Here is a 14,069-nt window from a genome sequence, read left to right on the forward strand (position 1 = left end):
TTTCTAAGCTGCTTTTGACAGCACCAAAAGAAGCTGCCAGATGTTACTTCGGACTAAGTAAGCGTTTGAGAAGTAAAGTCCTCTCTCGACAAATAAAGACCAATTTGGTAAGTCAATCATTGTTCCCGKCCTGCTGCATTCGACGGAACGATGAGCTGTGTGAGATATACGACGGCATTGACATAGTTCAGCGAATTAAGATACAGCGGCTGCGCTGGCTACGTCATGTCGTACGTATGGACGAAAACATTCCAGCTCTGAAAGTATTCGACGCAGTACACGTCGAGGGAAGCAGGTCCGTTCATGTTACATAGACCCAACTTTCGTGGTTGTTACGAAAGCTAGTGCTTCTAAAGCGCAAAGATTTTATAGTAATTCTCAATCGTTTTAAAAATTTATATATAAATAGTTTATTATTATTTGTTTTATACATTCGTTATATATGTATATGTATATATGTATGTATTATTCGTAAATATTGAGAATTTCACAAACTGTTGAAATTATCTTAATTGTACCTTTAACAAATGTTATACATACAATAATGACAACTAAAGCTCTCATTTTATTTAATTATAAGATAACAGAAAAATACTAGTCAATATCTAATTTTCTAAACGAGCCTTCTATACCACCAAGCGATTCGATGTCAATTGGACGGCCACGTCTTAATTTTTCATTCGTGCCATATATGACCTCCTCTTCAAAATATTCCTTATAGCTAAGTAATTTCTTTTCCCACTCGTTGATGCCATCATCCAGTGTTCCATTGCTGCCGCCATATTCGGCCGGTAGACACTCTTTGGGTATATGCTTGTAGAGGGATTCGTAATTTGAATGCACGTGGAACTGTTAATGTAGTTAAGTAATTAGAATATATATATGTATGTATATACACTATCTGTGTATAGATGCAAGTTTGCACTTACACGTTTTTTAATCTTATCACTCATCAAATTCCTTGCGATGTTCAAAAATTTCTCGCAACTCGAATTGATGTTGATAAAATGGAAACCTTTGGGACGATAAGGCCATGCTTTGTCGCCAAGAACGGCAATTTTTTTCACCAATGCAGCATTGAAGTGGAAAATATGACCAGGGCCGACACCTTTAAAGTCTAACACCTCCAAAAAACCCCTAACGATTGCATTATCATCTTCGCGAAATTGTATATCGCCAAGCATTGAGCGCACCTTTACTACATTAGCCAAAGAATATTTACTACTATCGAAAACGCCATAACGCGAGATATGAATACGTGGACCATCGGGTGCTAGGGATTTTGGTAGAGGTAGGAAAACGCTGTAAACACATAGAATGTATAACAATTTAAAATATATTTTAAATTATATTAAATCGATATTAAGAGAAAATCTACCAAAAGCTTAAACTGATAACTAATTAAAAGATAGTTGTTAGAAATACCTTGTCACATTGACTTCTGAAGAAGGACTGTTATTTTAGAGCCATTTGAATCCCTTTGAAAGAACTTATTATATACTCACCCAGATTGTAGAATGTCAATAGCCGCTTCATTAACAAAGCGATCTTTATACAATTCTGTCACTACGTTACGCATTGCATAGTAGTTGTCCAGTTTATGCTTCGCCTTCTCTGTGCTATATTTGCAGCCGCGCAGGAATGCTACTAAGAACTGATCATCTGTGCGTGCTGTGAGGTGTGGCTGCTTCAGTATCCACTCGCGCAGTTGTTCTATATCGGCATCGATGCGGTCGGGCACTTCGCCCAGTTCCTCTTGCGCCCTTTTAGCCAACTCCGGTGTTAAGGGACGTATATTAGACATAGTTTAATGATACTGAAAATTAAAAAAAACAAATGTATTATAAATTTTTATTGACTTTACATGTCTTTTGTCTGTTGTTTATCTCGTTTTCGTTGTTGTTATTGTCGCTTCTGCGGCCAGYTATTTGCTTTAAGCGTTTTCGTAAGATCTTTATATTTTTTTCGTAAACACTTGGCTGAAATGAATTGTTTTATTGCGCTAATGAACACCTGTTTGTCGTTCGTGTACTGATTTGCAGGACTCATTGCCTTATATGATCAGATTAGCGATTTGTATGGATTTCGATTATTTTTATACATTTACTGCTGTTAAGTACTCTTTTTTAATTATGCTAATTTTTAACACTTCACTGTTATGCATTCTAACGCCTTTCTACTTTATCAGTTAATCCATTCATAGCTTAAGTTTTTACATTCAACCCACCATATAAATTATTCAAGAGCTTGTAGCGTAAAATGACTATGTTCTAATCCACCGTTATAACATATAATGTTAATTATATAGTTTGTGTATGTAGTCGGTTTACAATACTTTAATTTTTATATTGGGTAGTCGAAAAAGTCTTTTCGCATTTCTAATCTTCTAAACTTCAGCTTATTTTTTTAAATTTATAATGAACTTTAATGAACCAAATATGTATCGTTTTGGTCGACCACCCTTCCGCTAGAAACATTACTCCATCAGTGTAAAACTTTTCTGGTTTCTCGGCGAAAAGCTGCGACWWGTAATTTTCACAGGCTTCCCTTGAAGCCAACTTTACTTCATTAAGGGAGTTCTGCATTGACCAAARCAAATGGAAGTCCGATGCTGCGTGGTCAGGGCTATAGCTTGATGCATCAAAGCTTCCCAGCCAAGCTCTCCCAGTTTTTGCCGAGTTATCAAAGATGTGTGTGGTCCAGTGTTGTCCTGATGGAAGACAAAGCTTTTTCTGTTGATCMGTTCTGGCCGTTTTTTTTTTTATCGCTTGCTTCAATCTCATCAGTTATTAACAGTAAAATGTAGAATCAATCGTTCGACCAGGCTGGAGCAGCTCATAGTGTATGRTTCTTTTCGAGTCCCACCAAACACCCAGCATAACCTTTCGAGGCGGCAAATGCGCTTCATCAAGCATGGGCCATGGTCTTTTTGGCACATTATTGTCGTATTTAATCCATTTTTCGTCTCCTGTTACCATTCGCTTCAGAAATGGTTGATTTCATTTCGTTTCATCAAAGAATCGCAGATGTTATTTCGGTCCAGTAAACTTTTCACAGACAATTCGCGTGATACCCAAGCGTCGAGCTTCTTTCGTAGCCTCCCTACGTGGCATCACTTTTTTATAAAAAATTTCAAAATATAGCGAATTTCTTCATTATTTTCACTGATTTTTGAACAGCTGTAACTTTTTTTCAACTTCCCGAATAAAGTTTTGTTTGGTTAAATGAAGCTTTATTTTTTTATTTTTATTATATTTGATCTCATCTTTCCAACACTATTTGTTATGACGCAAAGTGATTGATAGCAATGGATATATACGACTGCAACGATATACATATATATTGACAAAATACGAAAAGACTTTTTCGACTAACCAATATTTCTTTTAGTAGCGAGATTATCTAATATTCGGTGACGCACATACTTAGCCCTTCCTTAAATATTTTTTTATTTAACAGAATTCACAAATTTCTCATTTTCTAGAATTTAAAGCAATTAAAAGTCGCACGAAATTGTAGCAAGTTCAAGGTCCCATGAATTGACTGCCTGCCATAAAAGTTCAATTTGAATAACTTAATTCAATTACATGCCATTCAGGGCTGTGTGAAATCGTGATATTTAATAAATGTGTATGCAAAGAGTTTGTCGATATAATATATATACTTATTGTATCTAATGCAAACAATGAATATATTTGATGTGCACTGAGCCTTTCCCTTTTAGTGCCTAAAGTAAGCATTATTACATAAATAGTTGGAATCATTAATTCAAAAATTGTTATATATTTGTATATACTAAACAGGGTACAYAAAGTTTGCTATGAAGTTTGTAACAACCAATGTCAGAGACCCTATAATAAATGTATATTGTGCAGTCGAAAAAGTCTTTTCGTATTTCTAAACTTTTATCAGTGCAAATCGAAATTTCCTGAACGGAGGCGAGTGAACCATTGTTGTGCTACACAAATTGATCGCCTCCGTAAATTTCAGAAATTTCATTGCTGGCTTGCGTGGTATTCTCTCTTTACAGCGAATGTCTTCATTATTTTTGAACAACAGTAACTTTTTTTCAACTTCGCCGAATTTTTTTTTTTTGGTTAAACGAAGCTTAAAATCTCACCTTTCTAACACTATATGGTATGACACAGTGTTGTTGGTAGCAGTGGAGATATACTACTTCAAAGCCATCTATTAAAAAAATACGAAAAGACTTTTTCGATTACTAAATCTAAATTAACGGCAAAATCCGTTGAGTCGATTTATCCCTGTCTGTCTGCCCGTATATACGTATGTATATATTATATATATATGCGAATTGGTCCCTCAGTTTAACCAATAAGCTGGTMATTTTTCGGTACCGCTGATATCGGTCCACTATAACATTTAGCCGCCATACAAGTGACCAAGTGAACTCAAGCCTCATTTATTTGATATTATCCAAKGCATCGCTTTAAGCTCACAAAAAAAGTTGTGAAACTGCAGTGCAATCGATGCTAACGTTATTTCTTTTTTATTCCTTTTTTMAGTTGTTTTATATATATCACAAATTCTCCGGCTTTCAGCTACTAGATTAGAATTAAGTTGGTCGTTTGATCTGTAAGAAATTCTGGTATTTTGCAAGCCAAGTGCTCGTTGTTATTTTTTATTCTATAAGATGTGTATGCCTTGTCTATTAAGCTGTTGTCATGCTTCTCCACATGAACAAGATAAATAATCGCTTTATCAGTTAAAGTGTTAAAAATTATATTTACTCACAGATACAAAAAACTAATTATATATTTTTTAACCTAACAAAGTTATATATTGCGTTTATTAAGTATGTACACATATGTAAGTATATACGTATTTTATGTAAAAGATACTTGTATGTACATTGAACCACACACAATATATTTTTCAATTGTTTATTAAGAATTCAAAAGTTGAATGAATTTGCTTATTTTTGTACATACACCTCTCTACGTGCATATACACGTATGTATGTTTGTAGTTATACATAAGCGTAATTTACATTTGTGTCAAATGTGTCAGCTCAAAGATATCAAAAAATGTTAATGAAAATGAATAATAGCAGTGATAAGCTGTACAAATGAGGACTTGTGGACGGTAACACATAACTGTGTTTGAGCTGTAAAAAATATATATATATTATGCATACATATTGCAGTTTAACTTTTATAACTCGAACTTCTATGACTTGAAGTTCTCCATAATAACAACTCCAGTTCAAGAAAATTGCCAATAAAMGTCAAATTTCATACAAACTTGCTGCCATGACTCAAAGTCTCTTCAACTGGAACTTTTTTTGTGGATTATGTTGATTTGAGTTAGAGAAGATCAACTGTATATATATATATACAGAAGGATTTGGATAATTATTTTTTTTTAGGTTGGTAGTACTGTCAGTCACATTTATGTCAAATTTCATGTCAAAATATTCATTAGTGTTTGAGATACGTGTSGTTTTGTGAGCTGCTAAAAGTGAGTTTTTCGTTTTTTGCGATGTCGAAATTTGTTGAGCAAAGAATTTGCATTGATCATTTCGCCAGAAACTCAATCCATATCGTTCGGCAACCACCGTATTCACCTGATCTGGCGCCGTGCGACTTCTGGCTGTTCGAAAAGCTCAAAAGAAGCGAAGTCGGAACTGACTACAACCAGTGTTTCGAAGATTGGAAAATCCGTTGGCATAATGTACTACATCTAGTGGGGATTACTTTGAAGGGGATGAAATTTATTTGGAATAATAAATWAAGAATTTTCAAAATAAATATAATGTCACCGCATTTTTTGGGCACAGGATTGATGCAATACATATTTAGGTTTATATACAATATAAAAAAATATATTGAAGTTTGATTAGAAATACAAAAAGACTTTTTCGACTACCCAATATTTTTTGCTACTTAAGTGCATAGAACTTTAGGCGCAAGGTTCAGCAGCTTTTTCTTAACAGTAATAAGTACATATGTACTATACATACTATATAAAGATAACACATATAGGCAGATTACTCATACGCCCCGTGTGTTTGTGGAAGCTGTTAAAATGCCTAACCGAATTTCGAGCAGATTTTTGTTTGAACATATATAGTTTTAGTTTATTAATATCAACTTTTCCACTTAACTGAATTGAGTTTTAGCATTTACACTTAATTTACTAGTCATGGGAACCACATGCACACGCACGTTCCTTTGATATATCGACGATAAGCCAACGCTCAATCATATTTCGGTTTATTATCAGTTGCACTATTAAGTTTAGCTGCTGTTATACGCGATAACATTATTTATAATTATAATAATTAAGTAATTATTTTTGTTACATATCCGTTGGAAGGATGAACTTATTAAGCTTAAAACTCACATCCACACATAGGTTGAAATTCAAGAAAAAAATTAATTAATATAAATAATAATTTTTTATTTAATTTAAAACACTTTTTAATGAATAATTACTTATGCGATGATTGACTTTTTTCTTTGTACAACTGTATTCACGTACATACATATATACTTATGTATAACAAGCAGACAGTAAATTGCATTTTCATTAACTTGAAGCTTTTTTAACAATTTTAAAATTTATTTTAATTTTATWTTTTTCAATTTTAAATTGCTTTTTATTTATTTATTTTCCACTATAGCTAAAATATATAAATCTTAGTGCAAACTTACACTACAATCGTTCTTTTTTCTACCGCACTGAGTTGCCCTTAAACTGACACTTGTACTTGAAACAGTTAAGCTTATTGAAGTTGTGCTCAACTGCAAGCGACTGTAGTAGGTGTGCAACTGAGAGRTATTAATAAAGTATATTCTGCCGGTATCATACTAATTGAGTGATAGATAAAACAAGGCGTTACAAAAATGTATATATGTACATATGTGTACCCGAAAGGAAATTCGATGCGAAGATTTGGCGGCTCAATAATTTACTTACATATACATATGCAGTTGTAGACTCGGCTATAACTTTCTTTTTTCCTTCTTTTATGTGCTCTGCCTTAACAAATATGTAATRGGAACCCAATAGGAAATTTGGTGCGAAGATTTCGCGGCTCAATAATTTTTATTTGTGTATGTACGTTAGGCTGGGTCCAAAAACGATTTCTTCTTCGCTAGTTACTCTCAAATGTGGTTTCTTAGGCACCTCTAAAAAATCTCTCCGAGTAATTATAACGGGAAGGTCCTCCCTCTGCCATACAGTTTTTTATTTTGATAATAAATCAGATAGCAAAATGCATATGTGACTTTCAAGTACTKGAAATAATATCACGTTTCATTGATTTTGTAGGAAGTTGAATGCTATACAAAATACTCTTTTGCGTTTTTTATAGATATTCTAAATCAATGGGAAATTTTAAATTGCGGAACACACAGTTTCATAGGAAGTTTACTGCAGTAGGAGACTTGCCTTTAGGTTTTACATGCTTTTCCCCCCCGTGAAAAAGAGCCTGTTTTCAAATACTTTTTTCATATAAAAAATATAATATTTTATTTAGGTGTTTTATTGTTACAAACATACGCCATTAATGAAGAAATTCTGCAATTTTTGGAAAAAAATACTTGGGACTCGGCCATTGTGATGCCACTTTCGGTGACCACTCGGAAAAAATATAAATAACTCCTAACAGGAACATGTAAAGTGAGAAAAYGCGTGTTTTAGTTAAAATCTTAACTTAGAACTTGGACGTAGGAAAAAAACTGGAAATTTAATTTTTGGCAGACATTTTTCCAAAAAATGAAAATATCAGGGAAAATTTCGAAAATTTTTTATTTTTCAAAAACTTTCTATCGAATTAAAGTTCTTCGTCCAAGTTTTTAAGAATTGTATCTCAAAAACCTGTGTATAATTTCATTAAGATCGGTTCAGTAGTTCTCTAGAAATCTTGCCAACCGACTTCAAAAAAAAAAGAAAGTTTCGAGAAAAACGTGTTTAAAGAYGGCGAACGTAGCCCAGCTTGCCTCGAGCGCATAAGTTCTCAAGGCTGTATCTCCAAAACTATTACTCAGTTCAACTTGAAAACTTAGAAGAATATTCTAGAGGTGTTGAAGACGTTTTAATAAGACAATAAAAAGTCGATTTTTTTAAACTCGTAAACCCATGTAACCCCTTGAATGCGACGACCAGTTTTGAACAATTTCCGTGATATTTATTTATGTACCATAAATAATGTGTTGCTAAATTCTTGTTAGCCACCTGTATTTATACGTAAACACATATGTACATATGGTAAGTTTCTCTCTTTGAGGTGTTTCTCCCTACGTAAACAGTTGTTATCAACATACCAATAGAACACCAAAAAAGCGATGAAAGTTCATCTGGGTTCATATACTTATTTTTGTAACAGGTGCACATAAACTTACTTGCATGCGTTTGGTACATTTAATACAGAGCTTCCGCGCTGCCTAGATTTATGGCTAAATTTTTTATTCCTCATTGTGCTTGTTTTGTATTCGGTTATAAATTGTTATCAAGAAACCAGAAACGGAAATTAAGGTTACAAAATATGTCAATCGCAAATCTAAGCTAATATCGAGGATTTTAGAATTTCAGATTTTAGTTATTATTTTTTAATAGCAGTAACTAACATATTGGTAGTGTGGCGAGCTAAACTGTTGTTTACACTCCCAGATTGTCCGTACCTTAAAATTAGAAAATTTTTATTAATTTTTGTCGGTTTTAACTACTTTATTAATCCCTTCATAAATGTCTATTAAATTAGGGTTGCCAATGAAATTATAAAATTCTATAGATAGCAGATTTTATTACAAAAAATTTCATTGCGCACAAAATTCAGATTGCTGTGGTGAAATTTTATACGCGGTTCGTTACCTTACTTTACTTCATAATTAAAAAAAAAAAAATACTTTTTCCCAAATTATTTTTTACAGTTTACTAATAAGTACCGCCATTAAGTGAGTCATTGTTAAACCAAAGTTATTATCAGAAATTTCTACTTCAGTCTAATACTAAATTAACTATGGTGAATAACCATTTTTATGAGCCCATAATATCTAAGAGAGTTGCTGATGTCGGTACGTAGCTAATTATTCTGACATTTATCTGTGAAAAATATGATTGGCTCAATTATGAGTAGATAGTATAGAATAAACAATATAGAATGGAAAAATGCTAAATCATTTATCTACTGTCAAATGTCTGACAGATAAGCACTTTGTATATATTTACATATTAACATTAACTATACAATTTTATGTACATACATACATAATTTGGCGTTTGACACTGACTAGCCTATTATTGGTTTTTGTATGTGATTAATACACGCTTCCCACTTGATAATGCTTAAGTTGTTACATGGGTTTCGTTGAGCTAAAAACTGCTTATTTTCAATAATTCTTTTTTTACATATAAAAAATTAAATATTCATTATTATTCCAAAGACACATATTTTAAAAAGATTTTATGAAATTCCGGCAGTCTCGCGGAGAAAAAGTGCCTCCCATCAGGATTAACAAAAGTAAAAAGGAAATAGTATGTGTTTTAACCAAGATCATAAACTAGTTACGGGACGAAGGAAAAAAATCAAAATGCTTCGTAAAAATGGGGAGTCGATTCGGGGTCGTTTGCAACAACTCCAACTGACGTGCGGAACTACTTGGTGCATTTTACGTCCAGGTCTTAAATTGAAAGCTTGGGCAAGAACTGAAGTTGCTCAACCAACCTACGCGACACTCTATGTGGTCTTGAAAAGTTCCAAGAAGATCCGACGTTTTCGATATAAATTTTGTTCAGCGATGAGGCCCATTTCTGGCTCAGTATATGTATGTATACGAGGAAACTTGCCGCATTTGGGACGAAGAGCGACCTGAACAGATACAAAAATGGCGACCGTTATCGCGACATAACAACCAACTTTTTGAAGCATGATTTCATTTGAATAAAATTTCTTTCGATGGATGTTGATTTGTGTTAAAGTTTYTTGAAAAATTGTCTTCTAATAAAAAATATTAAGTTTAAAAAATGCTTTATAGTAATTCGAAAAATATTGTATTTCTTATATTTTGTTCAATCCAAATTTAGCTTTCTAAATGAGCCATCAATACCGAATGCCTCCCCCAAATTAGAGACATCGTCAACGCGCAACTTTTCATCAACACCATAGTTCCGTTCATCCAGTAAATACTCACGATAATCTAAGAATAACTGCTCAGTTTTTGCCGCAACTTCCTCAATGCTACCATTTTCACCACCATAATCCTTTGGAAGACACTTGATGGGCACAGCCTTGCAAAGCGACTCGAATGTGCCGTGCACTTGAACCTGCAATGGAAAGAGACAGACTTTATTGCATATCCGGCGAGTCCCCTGGGGACAGAACTGATAAGGTTGCATTACTACTTTTTTTTATTAGTTTTCAAAATTAACAACTCACCCTCTCGACCATCTTTGCTGGCAGCACTAACTTGATTGTGGCAAACAACTTTTCAAAGATCACACCCGTATTAAAGAAATGAGAATTTTTTATGCGCATCGGCATACCCTCTTCCATGTAGAAGCCGAAACGTTTCATTAGTGTTGGACTCAACTGTAACAAATGTGCCATGCTGAAATCCTCAAAATCGCCGATTTGCATGAAACCGCCAATAATCATATTGTCATTGCTGATAAGACTAATTTCCTGTAGCAGGAAGCTTACGCGCAATAAATCCGTTAGATTGAATTCCTGTGGATTGCATTTACCGGGTCGTATTAGCATTATGCATGGTCCGTCCTCCATTAACGGCAGCGGTAAGTAGAGCGTAACACTTGAAGAATTTGCACTTATTTTGTTATTTATTTATGTAGTAAAAAGCCGGTGGCTAGCTTACCCCAAACGTATAATGGCGCGCAAACGTTGATCATCAACGAAATTGTGTTGATTGAGTTCTGGCAACGTTGCACGTAGCGTGTAATACTGTTCCAGTTTGCGTTTCGCCTTCTCCAAACTAAATTTGCAGCCACGTAAAAAGTTGACTAGAAATTGATCAGTTTGACGCGTCTTCAAATGTGGCTGTTTGAGCAACCAAGCTCGAAGCGCTGCGACATCTGCCGCTAGATTTTCGGGCTTCTCATTCAACTCATTTAACGCCTTCTGCTGTAGCGCTGGTGTTAGCGGGCGTATATCTACTGACCTTTCAGTCATTTTCTAAATATTTATGATATTTTTTTGTTGTGTATCCGTTGAAATGCCTCTGAGCTCTACTGCCAGTATAACATTGAAATAGCTCTGCTATGAACAAGATAGTGAAATTTTGTGCTGATTAGATAAACCAAGTAGACTTTAAACGTATTTTGTCTGCTTATAGATAAACTATGATGTATACTGTACAATTTTGTAATTAAATATGTATTTATCTGTTAGGTAGATGAGGTATTATACCTGTCTATAATAATATCAACTACCAAATGTTATTTGCGTAGAAGTGTTAGGCTTTATAAATCTCGCATTATTTTACTCTCTGAATTATTCATATAACTATATGGAATACATACATACATACATCGATAAATATTAAAATACATATTGAGAATATTTATTGCTACCAACATTAATGTTGGGCGTCATAATAAACAAATGTATCAATTAATTCATTATACTCTTGTAACATGTTGCTACAGAGTATAAGAGTTTTTTTAAGAACGAGATAGATATAGGGTTATGTATATATAAATGATTAGAATGGAGAGGCGAGTTAAAATCCGGGTGACTTTCTGCCTGTTTGTCCGTCGGTCCGTCCGTGCAAGCTGTAACTTGAGTAAAGTTGAGAAATTTTGATGAAACTTGGTATGCGCGTTCTTTGGCAAAAAAAAGAGATCGAGCTTGAAGAAGGGCGTGATCGGATCACTGCCACGCCTACGAAACGCCATTAACCGAAAACCATGCCATAAGTAAGCACTAAATTAGGATATAGACCTCTAACTGAGTATAGGTGATTGCAGTGGCAAGGGGTACGTGTAAGAAAAAAATTTTGAAAAATAAGGCATGGCCATGCGCTCTAAWAAGTCTTAAACCACTTACACGACACACTCGACGTTACAACTTTTCGAGAGAAAGGTGCTGCGAAAGATTTATGTATGGTCCTGTGCGTGTTGGCCACGATGAATATCGCATTCGATGGAACGATGAGCTGTATGAGATATACGACGATATTGACAAAGTTCATCGAATTAAGAGACAGCGGCTGCGCTGGCTAGGTCATACCGCACATATGAACGAAAATACTCCAGCTCTTAAAGTATTCGACGCAGCACCCGGCGSGGGARGCAGAGGAAGAGGAAGACCTCCACTCCATTGGAAAGACCAGGTGGACAAGGTCCTGGCTTCGCTTGGAATTTCCAATAGGCGCCATGTTGCGAAAACTGTCGCGCTGTTGCTAACTCGGCTATAATCGCGTAAGCGGTATCTTCGCCGGTAAAGAAGAATAATAAATATGCTTTTATAACTGTTTAATTTATATTTTGGTTAATTAATTAGGAACGAGTAATTTCTAATTCAAAAATTTTAAATATTTATTTAAAATATTCTAATTAATTTATATTTTATATTTATAATTTATATTTTGTTAAGCTGCCATAAAAGCTTTTAGCAAAAACTTTAAATAGTAACGGTTCGCATAAGCGTTCTCATCCACAAAAAGAAAATATAAAGCCCGAACGCAAAGCTTCCGCTACAACTGTTCCCAGCTAACAGCTGTCGCCATTAGCTATCACTAGTATAGCAATTTTTGCCTATCATCCATCWTTTACCCACATCGTTGCGCCCAACCGGCCACAATAAACATAAAACATATAGTACGAAACAGCTACGCGACCAGCAGTTGGCGAAAGACATTCGAAGCAAATATACATAAGTGTGAAATCTCGTGAAGACGAAAGCGAATGCACGAATAACCACTATAAATAATTGCAGTGTCACATAATTAAAATTAGTTTTGCTATATAGTTTTATTAATTTCAAYCTCTAAAAGAGCAAAGTAACGGTCAAGCATGTTACGTTTGTTGAGAAATAATGCTCTGGTGTCTTCCGGTAAAACTTTAGTCGCCTCTTTGAATGGCAGCGCAGCCAAGTACTCCAGCCAAGTACCGGATCCACATTATAATCCAGAGATCCTCTATACGGGCGTAAGTACAGCTTAATTACATATATTATTATTTTCTATATATGTATGCATACATACATATAAATTTATGATGTGTGACGTATTTTGTTCCAATCATATTTATTTGTATATATGTACATACMTACATAGATTGTTCGATTATATTCGAGCGTTTAATTTATCTAATTCGCAGAATTTCCTGCCTCACGCCATTTGAACATTGATTTGTTTATTCTTTTTGAGAAGGCGAATTGGCGCTAATAAAATTTTCTCAATTTCTCAATTCTTGTTAGTGTTCTTTGCAGGTTTTGCTGTTTTGCATGTTTTTATACATTCATCTCATGTGCTGAACACATTGAGCGCGAGACATCTGTCAAATATTAAAATACACACGTTCTTAAGGACAGTTATTTTGACAGCTGCACGTCTACACGACTGCAGGCCGACAGTTGTCGCTCTCGCTAACTTCAATATATTTTTATATTTGCCGATGATAGGAGGATGACAGTAGAGAGATGAGGTAGAGTGGTGATAGAAACAATTGATAATTTAAAGCAAATAAATTTACTTATTTACTAATTTTTTGATAAAAAATTTCACTTTGAACAAATTCACTGTCATACTGCCATGTCGTGTCGCACTCAATGTGTTCAGCACATCACATACAGCTAGTGTATTTGTGTATGTACTTTTTTTTATATAAACCAGAAATTCATACATATATACCTTGTATATGCCGGGTAGTAGGTAGTGTATAGCAGCCGGTCGCACAATTTTTTTATACTCTCGCAACAAAGTTGCTAAAGAGAGTATTATAGTTTTGTTCACATAACGGTTGTTTGTAAGTCCTAAAACTAAAAGAGTTAGATATAGGGTTATATATACCAAAGTGATCAGGGTGACGAGTAGAGTTGAAATCCGGATGTCTGTCTGTCCGTCCGTCCGTGCAAGCTGTAACTT

At 34.4% G+C, this 14,069-nt stretch overlaps 3 protein-coding genes across 3 annotated transcripts in view; 1 reads left to right on the forward strand and 2 right to left on the reverse strand.

Annotated features, from left to right (window-relative positions):
• Positions 1-459: 459 nt before the first annotated feature.
• LOC108966183 (alpha-tocopherol transfer protein-like) lies at positions 460-6,780 on the reverse strand. Its single transcript, XM_018928947.1, has 4 exons — positions 6,678-6,780; positions 1,506-1,816; positions 930-1,302; positions 460-849 (listed from the first exon to the last, which is right to left on the reverse strand). The coding sequence occupies exons 2-4, from the start codon at positions 1,802-1,804 to the stop codon at positions 595-597; spliced, it is 927 nt and encodes a 308-aa protein (XP_018784492.1). The 5' UTR covers positions 1,805-1,816; positions 6,678-6,780; the 3' UTR covers positions 460-594.
• Positions 6,781-9,977: 3,197 nt separating this feature from the next.
• On the reverse strand, positions 9,978-11,365 carry LOC108966181 (alpha-tocopherol transfer protein-like). Its single transcript, XM_018928945.1, has 3 exons — positions 10,839-11,365; positions 10,403-10,775; positions 9,978-10,290 (listed from the first exon to the last, which is right to left on the reverse strand). Exons 1-3 carry the CDS (start codon positions 11,150-11,152, stop codon positions 10,036-10,038), a joined length of 942 nt encoding a protein of 313 aa, XP_018784490.1. The 5' UTR covers positions 11,153-11,365; the 3' UTR covers positions 9,978-10,035.
• Positions 11,366-12,749: 1,384 nt separating this feature from the next.
• Positions 12,750-14,069, forward strand: part of LOC108966208 (aldehyde dehydrogenase, mitochondrial) — a 10,447-nt gene continuing 9,127 nt past the window's right edge. Inside the window, exon 1 of the mRNA XM_018928979.1 lies at positions 12,750-13,131. Coding sequence (XP_018784524.1) covers positions 12,997-13,131 — 135 coding nt within the window. The 5' untranslated portion in view covers positions 12,750-12,996. The remainder of the gene's footprint in view (positions 13,132-14,069) is intronic.

The sequence above is a fragment of the Bactrocera latifrons genome, unplaced genomic scaffold (assembly GCF_001853355.1).
Source record: "Bactrocera latifrons isolate USDA-ARS-PBARC rearing strain unplaced genomic scaffold, ASM185335v1 scaffold_157, whole genome shotgun sequence".
NCBI classification, from domain to species: Eukaryota; Metazoa; Arthropoda; class Insecta; order Diptera; family Tephritidae; genus Bactrocera; species Bactrocera latifrons.